This window comes from Sceloporus undulatus, chromosome 9 (assembly GCF_019175285.1).
Source record: "Sceloporus undulatus isolate JIND9_A2432 ecotype Alabama chromosome 9, SceUnd_v1.1, whole genome shotgun sequence".
NCBI classification, from domain to species: Eukaryota; Metazoa; Chordata; class Lepidosauria; order Squamata; family Phrynosomatidae; genus Sceloporus; species Sceloporus undulatus.
In genome coordinates this window covers 34,493,134-34,520,091 of record NC_056530.1, presented here as the reverse complement: position 1 = coordinate 34,520,091, position 26,958 = coordinate 34,493,134, and the positions used below count along the sequence as shown (strand labels likewise).

Here is a 26,958-nt window from a genome sequence, read left to right as displayed (position 1 = left end):
CCATTTATTTATATTCCTCTTTTTCACAGGGAATCAAAGTGGATCACAACAGTAAAATGACACAGCATACAATTAAAATTACAATTAAAATACAGATCCCAAAAACCCAGTCCTCGACCAATCATAAAAGCGTAAGTCCAAGCCATAAAATAGGATTAAACAGCAGATAGTATAAAACATGCCAATACAAGCATAATAAAAAAGAAAAGAAAAAGAAAAATTGTGGGTGAATTGTGCTCCTATAGGAGAGGAGGGGAAGGGATGGTGATATCGGTACCAATGTCAATATCAATGTTAGGAGCAGTAGAAATAATAGCAACAGTAATAGTAGTAGCAGGGGGAGGCAGATTGGAATGGTGGCATTCAGGACATGGGAGGTCAGAGGATATTGGGAGTTATTGTCCAAAAAACTAAGGCCTGTTACAGACTGCCAAAATAAAGCTGCTTCAAGTCTCTTTGGAGGTATGCTATTTAAATGATGCATGCATCCTAAGAATCCAGAAGCTGCACCAAAGCTGCACTCCAGTGCTTAGGAATGGAGTATGGCTTTGGCGCAGCTTCCGGACTCTTAGGATGCATGCATCATTTAAACAGCCTACCTCCAAAGAGACCTGAAGCAGCTTTATTTTGGCAGTCTGTAACAGCCTAAGTTTTATAAGATCTGTCATTATAAAAGTGTGTTGGAATTGGACACATTATAAAAGTGTTTTGGAATGAGACTGGGCACATGAGGTTATTGGGGCCCAGGCACAATAGACACCAGCGCAGCCGCGCACTGCTCTTTTGGGCCCGTCTGTTTCAGGCCATCATTAATAATAACAATGGCAGTTAGTTATTAGTGACTTGACTTTTGAGTTATAATTGAAAGAGCTCATCTAGAAAGACATGATTACACAGTAGTTTTATGAACTCATTGACTCATATGACAACTCATCTGAGTCATTTTGCCCATGTTAAGCAGAAAGTGGATAGGTGCCAGGTTCAAAAAACAAGCATCCAAATTTATTCAGACAGACACAGTTTGGGGATATAACCATGTGTCAAGCTCTTGCTGACCCCTCCTGCTTCTGACTGAGCTGGATGAGACCTCCAGATTTTAGCTGCCACCCCCATTGATTTAAATCCCCTTTATATAGCAGCTGTAATGGGATACCGCTGGGGTTCTACTTACATCGTGCTTGCCACCCCTGTCTTTGCAGAGCAATATCAAGGAAAGGCATATGAAGAGTGTGAGAGGGGAACAATTTTGTACAAAACAATACATTAAAGGAAAAGCTTTATTCTAAGTAAGACATCTACATTTATTGTTATTGTTGTGTGCTTTCACATAATTTCTGACTTATGGTGACCTGAAGGTGAACCTATCACAGAGTTTTCTTGGCAAGTTTCTTCTGAGAGAGTTTGTCATTGCCAGTGAGGCTGAGAGAGTGTGACCCACCCAGTGGGTTTCTATGGCTGAGCTGGGATTCGAACTCTGGTCTCCAGAGTTATAGTCCAATGCTCAAACCACTACACCACACTAGCATTAACAAAATTAGCATTAGCAAATTTAGAAAAAATAGCAAAATCTACATTACCAAAAGGATATCTCTGACATGAAGGGCACAGCGCAAGTAGAACCCTAGCAACATTACATTACATTGCTGTGCAAGGGAAATTCAAATCAATGGCTAGTGGCAACTAAGGCCCTTAACACACTGAGGTTTGCAGCAGCTCTGATCCGATGCCACTGCGGGTCTAACGATGCAAATTCATGCGATAATGTGATGTATTATCACACGTGATTGCTTTCTATGGAGGGTTGTTCCGAGGTGCTTCTGCAGTCAATCTAAAGTGACTCCTCATTCTAATGAATTCGGTAACAAGCTGGCGAGGAGGGGGAAAGCGACTGTTTCCGATGCCGCTGGGAGAGGCTGTTTGTGTGGCTGCAAAAATGGACCATATATCCCATAGAAAGGGTGCTTGTGTGGCTGCAAAAAACGAACCATATATCCCAGAAAAAGAGTGCTAGTTTGGGTGCCAAAACGGACTCTAAAGCCCATAGAACATGAAGCAATCTTTCATGTGAGGCTAGCATTCACGTGAAAGTGGAACCATGAAGTGGCCCCTTCTTCACCCTGGAAGTGCAAAGGTTCACGATGTGTTCAGACCCCCACTGAGCATGCGCAAGGATCCGAATTCAAATAGTTGAATCTGCATGGTATGTAATGGTGTGCTAATTCAATGTGCACTCGCTCCGCTTTGACCCTGTAATTACTATAATTTTGTTCTTCATGTGTGATAGTTCATCATGTGAATTGCCTTGGATTCGAAGTGACTCTGCTATGGAAGTGCTTCGGTTTACAGTTCCAGTCTCACGTGTGATAAACACCTAAGACAGATGGTCACTGGAAGCCCTGTTCAGTTTTGGCAGAAGCAGAAGGGGACTTTGGGAGCTTGACACCATACCAAAGCCCTTATTACTACATGTGTTGGCTGGGTGTTTTGGAGTATCCGGAGAGCATCAGCTTTCCTACCTCTGTACTAGGCCATCATTTTCCAGGGAACTTTAATTCAGGTTAAGCATTCACTGTCCTCATTTTCATTTGTGTGGTTAAAACATAACAAAATCACTCCTCTCACCTGTATCTGCTGAAGAGGTGGCCCTGTTGTCCTCTAACACTTTGGTGCAGAATACCTCCTGGAAGTCACCTTCTGTGCGGAAAGGAGGAATGAAAGTCAAGACCAAAATGGTTAAGGCATGGGGATTTTTGCAGCCCATGGTAGAGCAGCTGTTTATCATCCAGAAGGTGCCAATTTCAGTCTCCAATGTCTCCATGTCATAATGAGATAACAGTACAGGAAAACCAAAACTATATTTTTAAATAAATGAAGATAAAATAAATTCTTCCTGAAATGTGTCTCAGGATCTATTTGTCCTCTGTTATGGCACACACTCACAAATCTACCACCATGTCTTGCTCCATGATAGGTTCATATCTCATAGAGGTTTCAGATCTCAGGGCCCTCTTTTCCAGTCCACCAGCAAGGAAGAGGAATCTCAGAGAGGAAAGTGTTGTATATATATATATATCTATTTTCCCATTTTTGTATATTTTATACATTTTTTAAAAATTTGAATGTTATACTTTGAGAACTGTGGTTGATGCTTAATGTATCATGCTTCATGACAGCACCAGATGCTACTCCTTGTAATAGCAACTGGGTCCACCCACTGTGACACTGAAAGTCCCTTAAGTCTCAGGTTTTGGCTCTGAAATCTCAGACCCAGGGACAGGAATGATCTTGCAACCCCTCTGCTTCTGTGAAAGGTGCTTGGTAAACATTTTCATGAACATGAGATAAAATGTGGGGTGGATTCTCTCTGAGGGCTGCAGTATATCTCTAGTCAGTTTCAACCTGGGGGGTTCACATCCACCCTCAAACCCATGACTAAACAAATCCACATGCAAAACCTTTTGCTATTCCTCCACAGGCTAATTTTTGTTCCTAAGCTTCACCTACTCACCATCACTGGCCACAGTAATTCCAGGATCGCTGTGTGACCTCACCAGGGGACATTGGACTGAAGGAAGGCGGTAAGAAGCTTCACTGCTCCGGCGCTGTCTCCCAGGCCCTTTGCGTCCTGCCAGGGAAGTCTTGGCCTTGACACGCACCTCAGGGAAGCAAGGTCCTACGTTGTGGCCCAAGCCTTCCAGGCGATGGCAACTGTGAGTAAGGGCACTGCTTACTTCCAGCAAGCCCTCGTAACCCATGCCTGGTGTAGAGCAAGAATAGGAACGTTCCCCACGCAGGCGTGCCTGGGGTGTCTCCTCAAAAGGACCTTGAGGATGCAGGCCACACTGTCCACAGTCCACACTCAGACAATAATCAGCCCGGCTGCGTTGGATGGAGCGGAACAAGATATAGTCTACAGAGCAGGCAGAGCCACTTCCTTCCAACAGGCAGGAGTCCTCTGATGGGCTGCTTTCACCTGGGATGTCCACAATTTCAGACATGATGAGGGAGCCACTGTCCATGGAAACTGCTTAATGAGAGAAAAGAGAGATAGAAAGAGGTATGGAACCATAGAGGTGCAATGAACAGCAACATTCTTGCTGAATTTGCAAACATTACTTCATTATTTCACAGATAAAAATTAGGGCACACATGGCCAAGCAACACCAGATTGTGCTCAAGATGGCAAAAGTTATTAAGGAGGAAGCATAGGCAAGCTATGCCAGGCAGCAGCAATTCACTTCTGACCGAGTCTACTGGGAAGTGCAAGATTCTGCCCCCTTCTCTCCTCTCTCCTCTGCTGAATCAAGTGAAAGCAAACTACTTTTGCATTTTGAACTCAGTGTACAGTAACTGAAGCAAGCTGAGAACAAAGAAAGAAAAGGAAGAGGAGGAGGAGGAGGAAGAGAGACAAATTGGGATATTTTAAAAGCAGCTGAAAATGTGGGATGAGAGCATTAACTGGGTGGATCTGAGACTCTCTGAACAGCTGCTTCAAGGGGCCAGCTTGAGAACTGCCATTTTGAACATCTTGGGCAGCAATCTGTTCTCAGACTGTGCAGAGGTTACATCTATCGAGGCTTCCCATTGGATCCTCCTAGACAGGAAGGGTAATAAAAAAGCTCCTTGTTTGGCCCGGAATATTCAACTTCTTGATCTGGTGCATTCTGTTTTCTTCTTTGGTGTCTGCCTCCTGGTTTGCTTCCTTGCTCCTGGCTCCCCAACCATGGCTGCTTGCTATGTTTTGATGTTATTGTGTTCTTTGATCCTGGGGATCTACTGCCCATTAAGGCATTCCATACCCTCCAACTGTCTCGATTTGGCAGGGGGTCTCCAAATTAATACTCTGCTGTTCAGCTGCAAACTGAATTCAAACAAAGTAGCTTGTACTCAATCAGCTAAGTGCAGGGAGAGGAGACTCTGAGACAAAAGCAAAAGCATCTTGAGTGTTCTTCCTCATTAATAACTTTTGCCCAACGCATACTAATGTTGCATGGCCACAAATATCCAATTTTTATCTGTGATATGTTGAAGAGTGTGTCTTAAACAACCCATGTGTGCCAATACATGGCCCTTTCTGTATAGAAGGTTAATACAGGAATTGACTGGCACACACATGCACAGACACATTTCCCTTACCTTCACCGCTAAGCACAACAGAAGGGACCCGGTTACAGGAGCAGGGGCCATGTGAGGTATCTGTAAACTGTGAGTCAAACAGCGTCACCTGTAGAGGGAGAGAAAGTCACAGACAACAGAGAAGAAAGTTGTGAGAAGTAGATATGATGTTGAATCCAACCAAATACAGTCTGACTTGGGGGTCTATAGCAGACTCCCACAATAATGTCCTTGTTGTTTCCTTCCCCTTTAATTTTTATCCAGATGCTCTCCACCTGGCTTCCAGGATTGATGTCCTGGATCTCTTCACTGGTGTAATGTCCCTGACATATAATGCTATTCTTCCTCCTTTCCTGTTTGATCTATTTCTCTTTAAAAGGTTATACCCCTCTATTTCTACATTCCAATCATAAGACTCATCCCACCAGGTTTCAGTGATGCCTATTATATCGTATTTGCTTTGTTATACTAGAAGTTTGAGTTCATCTTGCTTGTTTCTCATGCTCTGTGCATTAGTGTAGAGACATCAAAGACCATGTGTCCATTTGACTTGCTGCCTGTGCAAGTTTTTTTTTTTTGCCTCCCACTTTTGGGTCCTTGCTCTGTTTGTCTTGTTCCCTCTATGACAGTTTGACTATTTTCTCCATCCCTTTTGCCTTCCAGAATACTGTCTCCCTCGTGGCCCTTGTGGTCTCTTCCAACTCTACGATTCTATAATTCTATTCTATGATTCTATGATTCCTCTAGTCCAAATTTTCTCCCATTGTATTAGTTGCAAGGGATGTCCTACATAATTTGCCCATTTGATCATTGTATATTTTATTATTTCCAATCTCTGCTCTGAAATTGTGCGAACCCAATGTCCTGTACATGTTTTGTCTCGTAGCAAAACCATACCCCTCTACAAGACCTATCATACCTGGCTGTCCCCGTGAAGTCCCATGACTGCTTCATAACTAGGAGGGAAGTCAGTCGGATAGAGAGGCACCGGGCTGTCCATGGAGCCATTGTAGGTAATGCTAAAAGAGATTGGGGAGAGGAGAGAATAACAATCATCCATAAAATATGGCCCCCTGCCACCAGGAATTTGGAGAAGACTACAGTAAATACCAAATGTTGCCTACCACCATTTTATTTTTAAATTAAATTATTTATATTCTACCCTATAACCAAATATCTCAGAAGGGCAACAGAATGTATAAGAATAATTTGAAAAGACTAAACTTCTATTAAAAAAGTTACCACTTAAAACCAGGCAATTTCAAAACCTGTTAAAACTATTTAAAATAATGCTGATGATAGCATATGTGCAAATGGTTTAAGAATCAGTTGGGTGCTGAAGGCTTTCATAAAAAGCCATGTTTTGACATGGCATCAGAAAGACACCGGCACCAGTGTCAATCAGGCCTCTGAGGGACAGGGACTTGATAACCAGGGTACCACAGCATGTTTCTTTGCAACTGGCATTTCAGTCTAGGATGCTCCACAGGATGAAGTGGCTGCTATGTCTAATTTGTGATCTTTAGAAGCTGCATGATGGGGCAGCCTGGGCTATGCTTCCATGGGTTCGAGGGTAGGATTGCCAGACTCCTCTGGCTTTGACTGGAACCTGTTATCTTGGCTCTCCTCTTCCTTCCTCATCTAAGGAGGCTTCCACTGAATAGTATCTGACACAGCAGGGTTGATTCAACAATATGGACATCCCCCCATCAACGTGCCTATTCACACTGTATGCCTCAATAACGTTCCTCTGTGACACTGTCAAACTGTCCAATTTGACTGGTGACAGGGCATCATGAAGCTATCACACTCCTGAGATGATTCATGTCCCCCAGCCATGTTCCCACAATGTATTGTTCCCACCATTGCTGACTAAGGCTATTGCCAACTTTTGTTACTGACCCCTACTCCTATATCAGTGATGGTGAACCTTTTAGAGGCCGAGTGCCCAAACTGCAACCTGAAACCCACATATTTATTGCAAAGTGCCATGTCCCTCTGGCATTCTAGTAACAAACACTGGCAAACTCTGTGCTGGGGTGATGGCACATGTGCCCACAGAGAGGGCTCTGAGTGCCACCTCTGGCATGTGTGCCATAGGTTCACCATCACTGTCCTATATCTTGAACCTCTGTGAATGTAAGGTGAAATACAAACAGAATAAATAAATAAATAATTCAATCACTTTCTCTGAACTCTATGCCCTTTTTTCCTATTTCCTTGCCCCAAATTGCCCAGTCCCCATTGCCAGTACCTTTGGGCATCTGTCTCTGAACTGCAGGTATACTCCGGTGGATAATATGGAGGTGGCGGCACCGGAGGTACAAACTCATCCAGGTCCAGCATATGGGGCAAGAAAGTGTCTGGGGGAGAGGTGCAGTCCAACGTCACAGAGCTGGAACGTGGAGGGGAAAGCTGTAAAGGGGGACAGAAAGAGAGTCGATGGGTATAGAGGATCACAAGTCTGCAGTTGTCCTGATGTTCCAAATATGGCTTGGAAAATGGTCTTTTTGATTTGGATTGCTGTTAACTGCCCTCAAGTCAACTTCAACTTAAGGAAATGCTATGAATGAAAGACATATTTGGACTACAACTCACAGAATCATGAGTGGTTGTTCTAGCTAGGGGATTCTGGGAGCTATATAACTATATATAACTACTATATATATATATATATTATAACTAGTCTAGTTTCCAAGGTCTGGTTCCTAAAAACATTCTCTTTGGTTGAAGTCACGCCAACCCAGTTTGATGGGTACATAGAATAGCAAGTAGCAAGTACTATACACTTCTATACCACTATCAGTGCACTTAAGCACTCCCTAAACAGTTTACAAGGTGTAAGCTAATTGCCCTCAACAATCTGGGTACTCATTTTAGCAACCTCAGAAGGATGCCAGGCTGAGTCGAGCTTCAGCCCTTGGCTGGTACTGAACTCGCAACATTATAGTTTGTGAGTGGCTGGCTGCAGTACAGGCATTTAAGCACTGCGCCACCGGGGCTCATTAGAACTCAATACTCCCACTGAAAGTTGCTATGAAAAAATGTGCTGATTTCAGAACATAAGAGCCGAGACAGATGAGATCACAACTCTATTTCAGAGCGAGTGCCAGCTATGAGAGAGCAGTGGACTCCCCACTCCCATAAGCTTACCAGTTGTGTCCCCCCCCCCCCCCTCCCCCCAAATAAATATTCAATCAAGACTGTGACATCCTACCCCCTAATTTCCTCATAATGTCTGAGGCCCAGCAGCATGTGAATGGCCACAAATTCCCCTTCCTGGATGTAAAGAAAATGGTCAGCACATCACCTTGGGGGCCTTCCTGAGTCATGGCATCTGTTCAATGACATCTGACGCAGAGCTTGTTGTTAGAATTATCAACCTTTGCAGACCTATACTCACTAATTGCTAGTTTGCACATTACTATTAGGCACAGTATATACTTATGGCGACTTTGTTTGTTTGCTTTTCCATACCCTCTCTCTTCCTACATCACTCTAACCTACAGCTGTTTTCATCCCCCCTCTCTTCTCTGTAACAGCACATGCTTTTGCAACAGCTTCTCTCTCTGAGATGATACAAAAATCTTTTCCCCGACATCATTTAATACTTATTCTTTGCATTTTCTCAAGTACCAAACTAGATATTCCTAAGGAAAGGAACTTTTAAATGTTATACTGTATAAAGAAAGCTAAGCTTGCTTCTTTTTTGCTGTATCTGGTGGGTGGATGGATGGGTATGAAATTAGTTGTTCTGGCTCTGTCCTGCCAATTTGAGTATACTGCTTGTGAGATCCATTTCTATCTCACAGATTTTCCAACATTTGGAAGTATCTTGTGACAAATAACATGTTAGCTGTAATTAATTGCTTCTTTCATCAACAAAGGCATGATTGTAGCTAAATAAAGCCCTTCCTTTTTTGCAGTGTAACATCAACTTTTAATATGACAAATTTGAAGGAAATAATGTTAAAGGAGAAACCTGCAATGTTATCTAGATTATATAAAAAATTGTTGGAATATCAATGTGAAGAAGTTATTTTTCCAGTTATAGAGATATTGGCCTGTTACAGGCTGCCAAAATAAAGCTGCTTCGGGTCTCTTTGGAGGTATGCTGTTTAAATGACGCATGGGTCCTAAGAGTCCGGAGGTCGCGCCAAAGCCACTCCATTCCTAAGCACTGGAGTGCAGCTTTGGTGCAGCTTCCAGATTCTTAGGATCCATGCATCATTTAAACAGCATATCTCCAAAGAGACCCCAAGCAGCTTTATTTTGGCAGTCTGTATGGGGCCATTGTCTCACCAAAGGAAGAAGAAATATCCCATGCTTTGAATCTTTTCTCATGCTATGCATTGTGCTCCTATTTTGTGCTTTGTCATGGTTGTTGAGATAGTGACGGGAAGAGATGGAGAGCATTCAAGTGCTTAAAAACTCATAACTAGTATGTCCCAAGGAATGGACCACAGATTTGGCACAGCTTCCAACCATCATTTAAACAGCATACCTCCAAAGTGACCCAAAGCAGCTTTATTTTGGCCTGCCTTTACAGGCCCTTAGTTATCTTTGAGAAAGAAAAACTTAAAGACTTGGACTTTAAAAAAAAAACCCCACTGCAACTGTAACACTAATAAATGATTTGTTAGGATCTTTAAGTGTAACTAACTATTTTAACCAGTAACTTAGACTCTTTCTCATCTGGTCTAATATCTTGTTTCAAGCAGTGACTAAACTGATCGGAAAGGTCCCGGATTCCATTCCCAGCATTCCCAGTTAAAACAGTCTGAATTTTTATGATAAATCTTTAATCATTTGAAAGTTTAGGACAGCTTGCCTTTCTATAGGACTCACCGCATGGAGGATGTCCACAGAAAAGATTTGGATGCAACACATTATGGCAGAAAGGGTGCATACCACGATGGCGAAAATCGTCAGGCCACAAACACTGAAGAGTAGGTCCTAAGCCATGGGGAAGAGTGAGAATAGTTGTTATGAGAACAAAGATAAAGGAGCAGTTCATGGCAAAGTACTTGCTTTCTATGCACAAGGTCTCAAGTTCAATCCCCTGCAGCACAGTATTATGGTCATACAGTATATAGGGATGAGTACTCTGTTTGAAGGACTATGTTTGCAGATATCCTATATTTGAATGGTTCATGTCTGGCCTGTGTTGTTGTTCTTATGCCCTGCCTTTTAATTGAACCAATAATAGAATTAAAAGCAATTAAAAACAATAATTAAAAAGCAAACATTACATTCTGATAGGCCCTTCCCCTCTAAGCAATCAACCTGCAAACCAAAAGGTCTTCACCTCCCTATGGAAAAATAGCAAGAAGAGATAATATCATAAGAGCTTTCGCGGATAATATCGCAATAATGCCTTGCGCTTTGCGGCACCACTTCCAGGACCCAGGAAGGAGCACAATTTCTGCGCTTCTTCCTCGGAGCGTCCGGGAGCCCTGCGGTGTAGCAGCTGCAGCAGGAGAGCGCCGCAACCCGGCAGTTTGTAACCCGCCCATGTTTTGTTCTCCATACCTCTTATCATTCTGGTTGCTCTTCTCTGCACCTGACTTGCCAATATCCTTCCCAAATTGAATTGCCCAGAACTGAACACAATACTCCAGATGAGGTCTGACTAGTGCAGAACATAATGGGGCTATTACTTCTTTGAATGGGAAACTACAGTTCTATTAATGCAGGCTCAAATATTATTTTGCCTTCTTTGCTGCAGCATCACACTGCTGGCCATGTTCAAATTATGATGAACAATAATCTCAAGGTCATTTTTACATGTCCTGCTGCTAAGCCAAAGACCTCCCATCCTATATGTGTGCATTTGGTTTATTTGGCCTAAATGTAGAATTTTGTGTTTTTCTCTATTTTCATTCTAATGTCATTCTATTAGTTTCAGCCCAGTTTTCAAGTTTATCAAAGTCTTTTGAATTCTGTTACTCTTTTTCAATGTGTTGGGCCCATACAGGAGGCTTTGGCACAGCTTCTGGCCTCTTAGGACACATGCATCATTTAAACAGCATACGTCCAAAGTGACCTGAAGCAGCTTTATTTTGGCCTGTCTGTATGGGAACTTAGTTTGGTAGGATTTGTTCTTGATGAACCCATGCTGGCTCCTACTAATGCTTTCATTGTCACGCCTGAGAAAAGACTCCTTTATCTTCTGTTCTAATAAATTGCCTAGTATTGAGACCATGCATCTCCTGTCACTGTCGTACAAGGTCTGATAAAGCATTCCATTTACTAGTACACATAACATCAAGACTGCTATCACCACTCACCTTGATTACCAAAAGAAGTCTGGAACAATTGGGAACGCGTTCTGTACTACTTGTGCAGATAGATTCAGAGTAGTAATTGCACTGCTTGATTTGTTCAGTGGGGGATTTGATCTGTGGAAAGGTAGAGAAGGTTTCTGTTGGTGCTGATGTCCAGCTGTAATATGATGTGTGCTTCTGACAATTTTGCACAGATGTGAAGTTGCACTGCATTATGGGTTTTTTAGGCCTGTTACAGACTGCCAAAATGAAGCTGCTTCGGGTCTCTTTGGAGGCATGCTATTTAAATGATGCATGGGTCCTAAGAGTCCGGAGGTCGCACCAAAGCCACACTCCATTCCTAAGCACCGGAGTGCAGCTTTAGTGCAGCTTCCAGATTCTTAGGGTGCATGCATCATTTAAACAGCATACCTCCAAAGAGACCCGAAGCAGCTTTATTTTGCCAGTCTGTAACAGGCCTTAGTCTCTGCTCTTTCTTCCTGGCTCCCTTGCAGGCAGGAGCTCTCAGTATACCTATGTGAGACTTCCTTTTAACTACGACCTGTTAGAGACTGCCAAAATAAAGCTCCTTCTTCAGGCTATCTCTGGTGGAACTGGGTCTGCCTGATCACTCCCTCTCAGGCCGGCAGATGACAGTCATTAAAGGTAGAGGAGCCCTGTATGTTTTTTACCTGGCAACAATGGCATCACTACAGTGGGTGTCACCCGGTATGGTAACTCATGGTGTCATCATCCCTCTCATTTACCTCCTTCCATACCATACCATACAGAATCCTTAGTAATGTTTTGTACTAATCCTTAGTAATTTTTGTACTAATGTTACTCACAAATTGCAATTCTCGTATATCATTGAATGTAATGGCAATAGCTGTGACATAACTAAAATTATACATTTCAAGTACAGTATCATGAACACATTTAAATGTATTTACATGTACACTGGTCCCTCCATATTTGCAGCTTTGACTTTTGGGGGATTGGATTATTCATAGATTTTATTAATATCTAGGTCCACGATATTTATTATTTATTAATTTTATTAATATCTAGGTCCGCGATGGCGAACTTATGCCATGCGTGCCAGAAGTGGCACATAAGGCCATTTCGCCAGGCACGAGGCAACGGAGAATGTGGGTGCCCTTTCCGCCTCCTCCCTGCCATTTTCAGGCCTCTCACTGTCTCTCCAAGACAGCAGAAAGCCAGAAAATGGTGCCAGGGAGAAGGCGCCAGAGGGGAATGTGTCTGGCTCCTTCTCCCAGCCCTCCTCCAGCCTTCATCTGCCTATTGGTGACAACTGGAGGCTGGGGAAAGGGTGAGGGGAGGAGGAGTGACTGGTGCATGGCTGTGTGCCGGCTCCTGAGGTCATGGTTCCCTCCCAAGAGAGAAGAAAGGCCCAGGAGGGCTCAGGAACTGTCCCTTCCCAAAGCTAGTTTGCACCTGGGAAAAATAACCACTGCTGGGTCGCCACCCAGGCTCTTTCAAGAGTGAAGAGTCTTCTCGTCTCAGCCGCTCACAAACCTCCTGGGACTTCACCTGCTGGGCATGCTGGCAGGAAAGGATGGAGCCAGCCAGGCTAAGCATAATCCCTAGGACTGAGAGAAGGGTGAAGAAGGTAATCTGGGAAGGGGAGCAAGAGAGAATGAGACAGAGGTTAATGCCATGCACATGAGGGGTGACATGCACATCAAAGGGTGCATCCAAACGAAGCCTTGGAAACATGCCGATTTGTTGTAGAAAGGTAATTTGTTGATGTTAAGCAACTAGGAGATATTAATAAGAAACGATTTCTTGATTAATCAATTAATTGAATGATTAAATTTAAAGAAACCATTAAGCACTGTAAAAAATAACATTTCTTTTTAAATTCCCATTAAAACAAGGAATGTAGTGTAGTTATTTCAGTGTTGGATTAGGACTCAGGGTTCAAATCCCTGAACAGCCATGGAAATCTATGGGGGATTGTGGGCAAATAGTGTTCTCTCTTAGCCTAAGAGGAAGATAGTGGCAAAAGCCTCTTCTGAAGAAATCTCCCTACAGTCACAGCCTGCCAAAAAAACCCAAAACAAAACAAAACAAAACAAAAAACCCGAGGAGAGGATTGCCATAAAATGGAGTCAACTTGAGAGTATCAGCAGCAGCAACAGCAAATCGCTATTGGAAATGTAAGTACTGACAATACTATAGTTGTTACTACTGTATGTATAAATGCATGTAAATATGCCAAAAAATTATAATAAACTATAATTAAACTAACAACTTAATTAAAACAATTAGAAAATATTGGCGGAGATCCTTCATCGGAGGCTATGAGAAGTAATGTTGCAATGATGGAGTGACATCACTGACATGATAAACGACCGTGTTACTAAACTGCAACAATGTGTAACAGGGCTTGAGATGTCCCACTGCACAACATGTTCCATTACACATCAAGACTCAATGTGTATCAGGAGGACTTCATAGTAGTCACACTGCTGGCTGTGTTGGTGCAACAGCTCCTATAATATAGCTATGTCTCTGCTCACCACTCCACCCAATAAAAACATTCCACATCATCATTTTTTGGGTTTTGGCCCAGTACTTCAATCTGTCAAGGTCATTTTGAATTTGGATTCTGTCCTCTGGAGTATAGACTACCCCTACTAATTTGGTGTTATCTGCAACTTTGATAGCTTGCCCTCTATTTTTCATCCAAGTCACTGATAAAGATGTTGATTAGCACTAGGTCCAGGACAAAAATCTGTGGCATCCCACTTGTCACTTATCTCTAGGATGAAGAGAAGCCCTTGGTAAGAACTCTTTGGGTTTGATCAGCCAATCCACCTAACAGAAACAAAGGTCCAGTACAGATGGGCCTATGTGGCACCCTCGTCACATGCTAAGGGTTGGCCGAGGGCGCTCCGCACACACGTGCCTCAAACCTAGCACATGACAAGGGCATCAAAATGGCGTGCCCTCTACAGACGGATTCTTTTTTCGTTGGCGGAAAACCGCGCAGTTTGTCCCCTGCATTTTCCCCTGGTGGAAAACTAGGTGCTGGCAGGCCAACCTTTTGGGGCAGTCTGTACCAGGCCAAACAAGCTTAATTTATACACCACTTCATACCGCCTAAGTGATTTACTAATTTGCCCCCAACAATCTGGGTACTCATTTTAGCGACCTCGGAAGGATGCAAGTCTGAATCAAGCTTGATCCGTCCCTACAGTTGTCATCTCATAGATGTGACGGCCGGAAGTGCTTCGTATCAGCTTCGGCTGATACGCCAACTGCATCCCTACCTGGACCGAAAGGACCTTGAAGCAGTGGTACTGGCACTGCTAATCTCTCATTTAGATTTCTGTAATGCAGTGTAAATTTACAGCGCTTTATAAATAAAGTCCATCTCTGGACTTAAGGTACCTATCGCGAGTACCTCCATTTTCTCTGGATTCAGCCTGAGTTTGTTTTCCCTCATCCAGCCCATTACCAACCCAAGTTGGATCTCCTCTACCTCATTATCTAAGTCATTGATATATTTGTTGATGAGGAATAGCCCTAGGACAGAATCTTTGAGACTGCCTTCCAGTTTGAAGTGCAGCCATTGATGACGACTCTTTCAGCTCAGTTTTCCAACCAGGTATGGAGCCATCTGACAGTGTTCTCATCTGTTCCATATCTAATTTATTTATTTATGGTATTTGTAACCCCCCTTCAGCCCTAAAGGCTATCAATTTGCTAAACAAAATAAGTTAAAGGACTTTATCAAATGCTTTGCAGAAATCCAGATGAATGATATCCGCAACATTCCCACTATCTATTAAACTAGTGACATAATAAAACAAAAATTAAGATTACTTTGGCACGATTTGTTCTTGACCCCTGCTGGGTCCTACTGATCACTGTATTCAGCAAGATACTTGCAGACCATCTCCTGTATAATCCATCTAATATTTTTCCTGATATTGAGGTCAAGTTGACTGGTCTGTGGCTTCCTGGATCTTCTTTTTTGCCTTTTTGGGAGAAAGTGAGAAGGCAATGGAGACAGTGACCCCACTGACCCCTTGCCCATTCTCCTTTGGTGCCTCACTTGTTCTCCAGGATTAATAAAAAATGATTGCAGATGGTTCTTTCAGTACTCTGGAATGCAATTCATCTGGCTCTGCATATTTAAACTTATTTATGTGAACCAGGTGATTCCTAACTAACTCCTTATCAGACATGAATCCGTATCCTTTGCCAAAGTCTGTGCGGCTGCATGGAAGCACACTGCTTCCTTTTTTGGAAAGAGTCTGAAGCTAAATAGGTACTGAGTATTTCTGTCTTTTCATTGTGATCTGTTAACATGTGACCATCCTTACTGAACAGTGGCCCCACTGTCTCCTTAGTCATTCTCTTGTCTCATCATTCATTGATTACATGATCATGTGAATCTATACTAGTTAGGACTACCAATAGGATTCAGGAATTAAAATGAACCTTTTCTAAGTACTGTTTTTTATGATGATGGCACAATTCTATGTGCTGGTCTCAGAGGTACAGACTCCTCATGCTTTTAATTTTGCAAATGAATACTCAAGACTTACCACGGGAGTGAAAGGGCGTCTCCACGACACAATGCCAACCACTCCAGAGAATGCCAACTAGAGAGGTAGAAAGAGAAAGAAAAAAGTTGGTAGACACCACAACATTGCCAGAAATCCTTGACGTGGAGCCTATACAGATGAGCAGGTTACCACAGGGCTACCTCTATGGTATACCACCTGTGGTTCTGGCCTAGTTCTGTCTCTGGACCAGTGCAGCATCAAACAGGTGTTCAAATGCCCCACCCACCACTGCACTATGGAGCCACTGCCACTGCATGCCCCTCACCTATCACATATCCCCCAGGGAGCACCCTGCCATAATGCTTAAAAGCAGAAACATGGCCAGGTGCCCCCTTCCACCTTCACAGGTTGCAACTGTGGCCTGCATAGAGAATGTGATGGTAGTGGCAAGTAAGGGGTGACAGGCCATATGGTCTGCTGGATGTCATGGCAGAATTTCTAGGAATTCCGGTCTTTTTAGACCAGGACAATGGCTTTTACAGTCCAAATTGGTCTGGAACCACCAGATCAGCATCCGGATTAGCATCCGGGGCTATTAGCCTACATGATCTGTTCTGGACAATGCAAGGCCGGAGGTGAACATGAGCCTTTTAGCCTGTGCATTCTGCCCCTTTGAAGAATAGTCATTTTGTCCCCAATTATTGATGAGATCAGGCTAGTCACAGAGCTAATTATTATACTTTAAAATATGGCTGTATCTGTCCTGCATAAATAATCCAATTTGATACCACTTTAACTCTCATGGTTCCATGTTATGGAATTATGGGAACTGTAGTTTTGTGAGATATCTAGCCTTCTCTGTCAGAGAGCTTTGATGCCACAACAAACTGCAGTTCCCAGAATTCCATAGCATTGAGACATAGCAGTTAAAATGGTTTCAAACTGTATTATTTCTGCAGTGTGAATGCAAGCTACAGTTGAACCTCGCCATTCCGGATCCCCTTTTGGCCAGTCACGACTTAGGGAGCTGGGGATGTTTAACCTGGAGAAGAGAAGGTTAAGAGGTGATATGATTGAAACAACTACTAAATCTAGTAACTACAGCAAGGATAATGGTGGCAAAGAGGTGGAAAGATAATAGAGGTCCAGAAATTGATGAATGGTTAATCAAAACCCTTGAGGTTATCAAAATGAATAAATTGGCCAATTTATTAAAAGAAAAAGGGAATAAAGAGGAAGAAATAAGATGGGAATCATTTATAGAATATTGTAATAAACGATGGGTGAGTAATGGATAATATGGAAACATCAAAAATTAGTGCATATTAGAATCCACTGCTCTATATTATAATTATGGAAATCTGGCTTCACCAAAATTTAAGAAATAATTATAATTTTGTTTAAAGATTGATTAATAATATAAGATTTACTTTAAGAATACTTATAAGATGATAATACATTCCTTGAAAGGAAACAGAAGAATAAAAGATAGTGAGGTAAGGGAAGGAAACAAGACAGGAAGGAGGAAAAATTAAGAAGGCTGTTTAATATAGTATGAAAATTACAAGAAAAGATGGAGTTATGATAATAGACAATGTTTTCAGAATATTGTATGTTATATAATGTTGCATTTGTCTACGAATAATATCAATACAATTATTTTACTATTTAAAAAAAAGAAACTACAAATCCAAAACAGCTACCCTTGTATATTTATGGATGGGTTTTCCTCCCCTCCGTTTTATCTTCAGCCAAGACCATATTAATCTCTTCCAGCAAAACAATAGTCTTATGACACCCTGTAAACAAATGCTTTTATACATGACTATTCATGGACTACAGATCACATTGCAAGTATTAACAAGTTGCATATCACAACAGTTTTGTGTTATGGCCCTATGTTAATAGGTTGACAAGGCATAACAGGAATGTCTAGTTTCGGCATAAAACAAAACAGAACAGACACCTACTTGAAAACTCATTGCTTTACTACTGCAGAGATAAATCACGATGATAATCTGCTGAGCAGACATTTGTATCAGATAGCGGGTGCTTATTGTGTTACCTACTTTACTTGTTGCCAGGATGTTTCTGCTATCACCAACAGTTTTGTTTCTGGTCAATGTTAATAATACAATAGTCACTTATGCCAGATGTCAGTAAGGTTCTCAGGACCTGGACCCAATTCTCCATTCATCAAGGCAAGGAGGAAAACCTGCTCTGTCTCAGACGATGGCCTGTTACAGACTGCCAAAATAAAGCTGCTTCGGGTCTCTTTGGAGGTATGCTGTTTAAATGATGCATGCGTCCTCCTCCTCTTCCTTCCTTCTGACCCTCCCCTCCCTCTGATCTGCCCTGAATTGACCCTTCCTCCTGCCTCTTCCTTCTACTCCTCTCCTTCTGTTATAGAATGCCCTCCATGCCCCCTTCTTCTCCCCCCCCAGCTCCTTCATCCTCCTCCTCCTCCTCCATCACTTTCTCCATTCCCCCCTCTGCCCTCCCTCTGACAGCCCTTTGCAGCCCCTGTCAGTCACCCTGATTCCCCCTTTTTGCCTTCTGTCATCCTTTGCCTCCTGTGACCCCGATTCCCCCTTTTTGCCTCCTGTCACCCTGCCTCCTGTCAGATTCCCCTTTTTTCCATCCTTCCTTTGGCTCTTTCCTCCTCCTCCTCCTCCTCCGATAAAGGGGAGGGAATGCTCTGCCCTAAATCCCTCCCATGAACTGGCCCCAATCATGATCGGGGGCAAGTTCCTATTCGCAGAACCCAGTTTTTTTCAAAAGAGACAGCATTTGCCCCGACTGCAAATGACCCACGCTAAGGGGCATTTGTCATGAAACGCTTGTGATTGCCTCGACATGGATTGTGAGAGATTCGGAGCCAATATGAACTTCCAGTGCAAGAATCCATTTCTGATCCGGGTTAAAGTGTAGTCTGAATGGGCCCTAAGAATTCTCTGCCAGAGAACTCTAATGTTGTAACTCAATAGATAATTCTAAGACCCTCATCAAATTACAAATAACAGGATTGCTTACGAGGAAGCCATGACAGTTAAAGTGGATTCAAAGTGCTATAAATCCTCAGTATGGATACATCCTGGATTGAACTGGAGGCTCACCAAGTCCAACATCTTATTTGCCAGTCTGATACCACTAGTAAGCCAACAAGCAGGACACAAAGAAGTTGTTGAGATGTCCTCAGCATATGACAGATGGACCTCCACCGACTTATTTTATGGAAGTTTCCTCAAGTGACTATTCACCATGATATCTGGAACTGTTTTCAGCAGAGGATATCAGACTGTTGCTTGCTCTGGCAGTGGGATGTAGTATTAAGAGCAGCTGACCCGAACTTGGGAGATCCAGTTTTAGGTTCCCCACTTGAGACACTGACCCTCGCTGGGTGACCTTGGGCCAGTCACACACTTTCTCCGCAGGCCTGTTGTCAAGATAATGCCATTGCCACTGTCCTTATTGACAAGTTTGTTAGGAGGAGAGCCAAGTAACTGTTTACACATTGGAGAAAAGGCGGGATATAATTGTAACTAATAAATGATTGATAAATAGACAGATAGCCCAGAGGGACGTCTACAGGAGCAACCTTTCTTATTAATTCTTATTAGCTGATCTCAACAAGTAATCAATCAAATTTAGCTAATAAACTCAAAAAAGTTGCTAGTCTGAAAATTGTTATTAGTTTACTAGAAGACCAGGCCTTAGATTTTCCAAGAGTCCACTTCTGTGGCCAGTCTGGAAATACAGGCTACTGCCATGGTTTTTTTTTCTCTATGGCCAGAGAGCAAAAGGAAGTTCAGAGAGCATTCCCTTTCTGCCAGTCCATTCACTAGTCTGGATTATATTCCTTGTGGCCAGGGGCTATAATACAAGGGTGGGAAAAGTCTTTCTGCTTGAGTCCCAAATTTGGTTTCAAAGAAGTTCTTGAAAGCAGCACTCTTGTAGCAGGCAGAGCCCACTATATTTTGGGATAAGTCCCAAACACCAGATGCCCTTTCGCACTACCCAGTTCTAGTGCTATCGAATCCAGGGCTTTGTTGTTTGGGGAGGCACAAAAATTATCTGGCTGAGAATTCTAAGTACGTCATGAAACTACAACTCCCAGGATTCCAGAGGGTGGAACATGACAGTTAAAAGTGGAAACACAATGTAGTATTGTGTGCAGTGTGAGGGGGTACCTATATACTACAGTAGTTCCTTATTAACAACTAAGAGGTGGGCAGTATAATTAGGGGCCAAGTTGGCTGAGGATCCTATCCATCCATCCATCCATCCATCTATTATATTTATTTATATCCCGCCCTTATTCCAGATCTGGGATTCAGGGCAGCTTACAATGTTAAAAATGATACAATGAAAAAGATACCAAAAATAAAACATTAAAATAATATTAAACTACTACAATAAAATAAAAAATAAGATAAAAATGTCTTAGAATACATTAAAATAATATAGCATCTCAGGGCATTTGTTAAAGGTTTTCTGTTTTGAATGCCTGTTTGAAAAGGAAAGTTTTCGCTGTCGGCAGAAGGCCATCAAACAAAAGGGCCATTCTGCTCTCCCTGGGAAGGGAGTCCAGAGTCTAGGGGCAGCTATGGGAAAAGCCTTCTCTCGTGTCCCCACCAATTGTGCTCCTGTTGGTGGTGGGATGGAGAGAAGGGCCTCTCTTGAGGATCTCAGACACCTGGCCAGCTCATAGAAGGAGATATGGTCTGCCAAATAGCCTGGACCTGAGCCATATAGGGCTTTATAGGTCATCACCAGCACTTTGAATTGTGCCCAGAAACAGACTGGCAGCCAGTGGAGCTGTTTCAACAGGGGCGTTGTATGATCTCTGTAACCTGACCCCATTAACAGCCTGGCTGCAGCTCTTTGGACCAGCTGAAGTTTCCAAACACTCTTCAAAGGCATCCCCAAGTAGAGTGCATTACAATAGTCTAAACAGGATATAACCAAGGCATGCACAAGGCATGTACCACTGTGGCCATATCTAGCATCTCAAGGAATGGGTGCAGATTGTGCACAAGTTTTAAAAGTGCAAAATAATTCCTGGTCACTGCAGAAACCTGGGATCCAAATTCAAAGCTGTGAACCTTCGTCTTCAGGGGGAGTGTGACCCCATCTAACACAGGCTGGATCCATATTCCCTGATCTGCCTTCCAACTGACCAGGAGCACACCTGGATTAAGTTTCAACTTGTTTGCCCTCATCCAGTCCATTACTGGATGAGATGACAGACACTGGTTTAGGACCAAGACAGTCTCCTTGGATTGTGGTGGAAAGTAGTAGCGTTGAGTGTCATTAGCATAGTGATGATACTGCACCCTAAAAATCCGGGTAACCTCTCCCAGCGGCTTCATGTATATGTTAAATAGCATAGAGTACAACACAGAACCCCGAGGAACCCCATAGGTCAGGGGGTCGAGTAGGAATCCCCCAGCACCACCTTCTGGGTTTGCCCCTCCAGGAAGGAACTGAGTCATTTAAAATAGTACCTCCAAGCCCCATCTCAGAGAGGCAGTCCAGAAGGATACCATGATCAACGGTATTGAAAGCTGCTGAGAGAACCAGCAGAACCAACAAGGACACACTTCCCTCGTCTAGTTCCCTACATAAGTCATCCACCAAGGCAACCAAGGCTTTCCTTGTTCCATAGCCAGGCCTCAAACCATATTGAAATGGATCTAGATAATCCATTTTATCCAGAAACCCCTGGAGTTGGGATTCTAGGTGCTGTAAAAAAAACCTTCCCAAAAAGTCATACTTCTGAGCTGTTTCATAACTGTCAATGGGGAGAAATACCAAGTCCATCAATACAATGGAGTTCAGCAAAGTGTAGAAATCATCCCTCCAAGCCATCATGCAGCCCATCGTGCCACACTGTGGCAAACTCACCGGAAAACCAGCCCAAATGGGGCAAGAAGTTCGGATGCTGTTTTGCGAAGATACGGTGGTGGTCACCAACAGACTCAGAGTCACAATCAAGACCCCTAGGATCATCTGGATGAAGCCAAGGAGAAGGATAATCTGCAGCCAGGCACGACGAACACGCAGGTGAGTGAAGCTTCGTGGCGTGCGAGTGGTCAGTGAATAGCTGGAGTCAGTGCGCGAGGGCATGACGGTACCCCAGGGAAGGGAGGCTTAGTAGAGGGACCGTGGAAGTAGTCAAGGAAAGAACCTATTCAGATGTCACTACAGAGAAACCTCTTTTCAATAAGCTACATTTTTATGTTGTGATGTCTTTGCTGGTTTAGCTGTTATTTAAGCTAAAGTGTAATGCACTACAATGGATTACAAGACATAGACGAAGTTTAAAGGTTTCATATGAATGCATGTGATGTATAGATGTGTTTTGTTCTATATGTTTTATATGTTTTTAATGATACATGTAATAAAATCTCAATAAAGAAAAATTAATTTAAAGAAGGAAAGAACCAATTCAAGTCCATGGGGGTGAGACTTCAACTGCTATGTGACTACTTAGGCCTTATTTTGAAGAGAGCTATTCTACATATCCTTCTTCTTTCCAAAACTGTAAAGCCAAATGTGTGTTGGATTCTGGATGTTTCTGGCTTCCCTAAGTTCTTTTTCGCCTTCAATAAACAAACCCTGTTGTGCAGCTGCACAAAGGGGTCTGGCCTTTAATTTTAGAGCGTGATACAAGGCACTGCCCCTGAGGAAAAGGTGCCTCTGAGCATAAAGAGACTGCCTCTTCTGCCTAGGTATGTCTGGGATTAGAGTGAAAGCATTCCATCTGACAAGACAGAGGAAGGAATCCAGATTTTAAGATGGCTTCAGCACCAGTTCCTTTGACTTTTAAGACGTTTCTTATCAGAGAAGGTGAAGTGTCTCTCACTGCATGGTTCCAGGAAGAAATGGATGCTAACCTTTGGATCCTCTCACTTTCAAGAGCTACTACTCAAGGTAAGGAATATCCAGTGGGATTTATGCACAAGATAAATAAAATATAATTAAGGGACTGGAATCTGAGGGGGCCTCTAAGTACAAAAAATAAAAATGCAGGTTCTACAGAACTGTTAGAATAATAAACATTTGGGGTCTAATGTGACAGGTCCTCTTATACCTGACATTGCTTAGGGTCTGCTAAATCCAGCCCTGGATTCTTATGCTTAGCTTCAGGGTAGAAATTTTCCCAAAAGAATTTTTAAGTGGAGAAAACACCGTATGCCATCTCAAAAAGGTAAACGTGTTTTTTCAAGGAATAAAGCATGTGTTAGGACTGTAGAAGCATTACTGTCAATCCCAACAACAAACTAGCCCTGTGTCCATCCTGTAAATTGGTTCAGTGGACCATGAATTTGCATTCAGAAGCACTAACTACAACTACTATGAATAGAAAAGAAGGGGAAAGTTTTGCCCTTTGAGCACCAGAGTCTGACTAGAACCAGATAGTTCAAGAACATTGCTTTTCCACATTAAACTGTCATACATCTCTGCTATCCATTTGGAACAAGCACTCAGGCCATCCAAAAGACCATGGAAAGAGAAGTTGTGGACAATTAAGAGGGGAAGAAGTTTTTGCTCCTCTTCCTCTGCAACTGGGCTTAGCAACCTTCTTCCCCCAGGACCAGAGACCATAGACTGCAGGTAAGAGTTGCTGCTCTCAGAGGGGCCATAAATGGCTCAGACAGTCCCACCACTAGAAATGAGGAGGCCGTGATGCAAGAGAATTGCAGCAGGATCAACACAAGGCAGCTGTTTTGAGAGAAGGAAAAAGAGAACAATAGCAAGTGGTTTGCAGAGATAGATTGCCAACTGATAGCCTTCCTTGGAACTGTTTCCCTCTGGGCAGGGCCACCCAATGCCTGCCTCCAGCACTAACAAATGGATAGGGAAATGGGGTGGGAAATGATACTGTATGTTCAAATCCAGGCCCAAGTCCCCCAGAGGTCTCTAACTGAACCACTGGCAAGTCACTCTGATGCTGCAGTAACCAATCCAAGCAGAATAATATGGTGTTGGGATGGTAGATGCCGTTCTTGTGTGATAGAGATGGTGACTCCCCGAGTTAAAACATCCCAAAGATATGTCCTGGCTGTTCTTAGCAGCTGAGTTCCAGATGAGGGGAGGTCTGCAAATACACACACAGGCAGGAGAGAGCGGGCAGGAGGAGGCTGGTTCTTCTTTTACCGGCAGGCAAAATGCGTTGGACCTTGGAGGCCTCAAACTCTGAACTACCTGGAAGATAGCTTTTAAAAAAGAGATGGGGTACAACCGTAAGGCACAGCTCTATGAAGGGTCATAAAATAAAATCATCTGCAAAGGTTCCTCCCTCTTTCTTCTTCTGCTGACAAACTTTGGTTGCGGTTTCTGGTCCACCCTGGCCCACCTCCAAGCCTGCTAAGAAGCCCTCAACTTTCTGTTTTGATGGGCGTGCAAGGCACCCAGATCCCTTCCTGGGATGGATCTAAGGGAAGACCAGGCATCAGCCTTGCTGCTTGTTACAAAACCTGCTGCTTGCCCCCTCCCCATTGCTCCCTCCTCCCCATCTCATCTTGCCTTCCACCCCAAACAGGAGTTAGAAGCAGCTGCAGCCTTACCAAGGATGGGAGGAGGCTGTTTGGCCACCAGCTGCAGGGGAGCTCTGGGCCAGGGATGCTCCAAGAGTCACCTCCCTTTGCCAGGCGCCTGCATCCCTCTGTCTCTGGAGGATGCTCTGGCTGGTCCTGATGCTGCGGGGAGGAAGGCCACGCCCTGCTGCAAGGCTTCTTGGGCTATGTAGTTCCCAGCTAATGGAGAGCAAACTGTACTGTTGCTGAGATTAAACCCACCTTGGGGTGGAAGGGAAAGTCCTGGATGCTGCCCTATTTTGCAGCTATTTGTAACTATTGCTCTTACAGGAGCAAAGACCTCTATCTCCATAACAGTCTGACAGGTTCAAAATAGACCTAAGCCTTTTGAGGAGAGGCTGGGATGTACTAATGGTTACACAGCTGGATGGCAGGTGTGCGTGTACACACACAACAGAAACAAAAGTCTCTTAAGTGAAAGGCTTCTACTTCTCGTTTACTTTCAATTCACCCAAATGCAGAATCGTTATACTGGGAAACGCGCACCAGATTTTTAAATCTCCGATGAGAATCAGAATCATTAGGCAGAGTGAGATGGTCATCTGACACATGCAGTTTTGAATGTTATGAACAGACAATACATTGTGATATTTGTTTCACTATTCATCATAATTGGAGGTGGAGATGAATCGTCATGTAGCAATAAATACAAAATAAAATAAAATTAATCCACATCTGGCACTACTAGGAGCAGGGCATCTTTTACTGCTCTTCTTCAGGAAGCAAAAGGCCTTGGGGTCCTCCAGCGTCATGGGTGCATCATTAAAAGGAAGAGATCTCTAAATCCTTTGAGCAAACACAACACGTCTTGGAGGATTCTAGGAGGAAAGGGAGGGGTATCTCAGGATTGCAAACCTGAGATGGCAACTTATGAATCTTCACTGTCTAAAAGTGACTTGTTTGCAGGGAGCAAGGGTATATGTATTTGGGGTGGAGGTTGAGGGTATTGGCCATTCAGTAAGAATTCTGTCCCCTAGAATGAAATTTCCTTTCACGCCTCACATTTCTAACATGATAATAATTTTAAACTTCACCAGAGCATTTAAAAATATAATTTAGGCTTCCAAATTAAAGGGGCCAGTAAGTGACCAAGAGAATGGCAACACAATAAATATAAGAGTTCTAAGTGTGAATAATTTTCAGTGCCTCACTCTCTGCAATGCTAGCAATTTGTGGACTCAAGGACAATTTCACTTTGGGGAACAGAATACATACTGGGGGCAGGGCCTTCATTTTGTCCCTCGCCCCATTGCTGCACTCATTCAAGGGAAGGTGCATGATCCAGCCCATTGCAATATATTCCAGTAGTTATTTGGAAAGCAACTTGACTAGTTTTTTCTTCTTCTGAGTGTAATAGCTGATTCCACAATGCATTGAACCCCACATTCTATCCCACAATGTAATACATCCTAGCCCACTTGTGACACCCTGGTTGTCACAACAGAGGTTGCTCATTCTCAGTTCCCTCATATAACTGGACATTGTTCTGTTCTTGGTCAGCCAAGGCAAGCTCTGCCACACAGGATGTGGTGGCCACCTGAGTCCCCAGACTTGATGTCATGAAGGAGTAGCAAAGTATTATCGATTTCTGTTATTATTGTACTTTTATGACTTCCAACAGAGGAAAGTCACTTGTGGCATTTTCTGCACCATGTGCCAAAATAACACATCTAACTTTTGAGTTCTATGCCAAAATGGCATCAAAATGTGTTTGGATGGCCCTAAAGAATACTGTGTTGCCAATGAATGAACAGCCAAGAGAGTGGTATGTACGTTTTGTGGCGTACACACACACACACACACACACACACACACTGTGGGTTATCATCAGTTCAAGATCCATCTTGGCACCTGCACCAGGTCATGTGGGCAGTATGTTTGTGGTTATGAATGGTTGAGCAAGATGCATTTACACTTAGATCAGAATGTAAAGCTGCAGTCACATGCAGACTGTGGACCTTATCACACATGGGGGGTTTGCAGCTCAGATCCACAGTCACTCCTGCTGTAGCAATGCAAAGCGTGATGTTTTTTCACACCAGATCCAGAGTCACTCCTGTCCAGCAATGTGAATTAAGGTTAAAACATGATGTTTTACCACACCTGGTTGCCTTTCCGTTGCCCTTCCAAATTGAGGGGGAAGTGAAGTCAGTTCAATTCCAAGCAAGTCATGTGATGCGGATTCAAGCAAAGGGGAGTGAGTACACATTGTATTACCACACCAGAGCATACTTTGAAGGTTCAACGATTCGAATCGGCACCTTTGCACATGCTCAGTGGGCCTCTGGACACTGTCCTCCTTCCCTGTCCCTCCTTAGCTGTCATCCTTCATCAGGGTCTAGGTCGGCAGGGGATGATGGGATTGGTGGCAGGCTGAAGGAGGAGAGCAGATCGGGGTCTAGGAGAAGGTAGGGGATGATGGGATTGGTG

General features: G+C 43.3%; 1 protein-coding gene across 3 annotated transcripts in view; it reads right to left on the bottom strand.

The window, feature by feature from the left end:
* Window positions 1-24,563, bottom strand: part of FAM189B (family with sequence similarity 189 member B) — a 29,103-nt gene extending 4,540 nt beyond the window's left edge. Inside the window, exons 1-12 of one of the 3 annotated variants that reach the window (XM_042438957.1) lie at window positions 24,499-24,563; window positions 23,388-24,147; window positions 21,833-22,077; window positions 15,965-16,021; window positions 12,840-13,019; window positions 11,406-11,516; window positions 9,964-10,071; window positions 7,370-7,530; window positions 6,035-6,134; window positions 5,137-5,224; window positions 3,509-4,027; window positions 2,623-2,694 (exon numbers count right to left, since the gene is read on the bottom strand). In XM_042438957.1, the coding sequence (XP_042294891.1) occupies window positions 2,623-2,694; window positions 3,509-4,027; window positions 5,137-5,224; window positions 6,035-6,134; window positions 7,370-7,530; window positions 9,964-10,071; window positions 11,406-11,516; window positions 12,840-13,019; window positions 15,965-16,021; window positions 21,833-22,054 (1,618 nt within the window). In that variant the 5' untranslated portion in view covers window positions 22,055-22,077; window positions 23,388-24,147; window positions 24,499-24,563. Of the gene's footprint in view, window positions 1-2,622; window positions 2,695-3,508; window positions 4,028-5,136; window positions 5,225-6,034; window positions 6,135-7,369; window positions 7,531-9,963; window positions 10,072-11,405; window positions 11,517-12,839; window positions 13,020-15,964; window positions 16,022-21,832; window positions 22,514-23,387; window positions 24,148-24,498 lie in introns of those variants that run through there. The other 2 variants (XM_042438956.1, XM_042438958.1) reach the window with 2 other exon arrangements.
* Window positions 24,564-26,958: the final 2,395 nt, after the last annotated feature.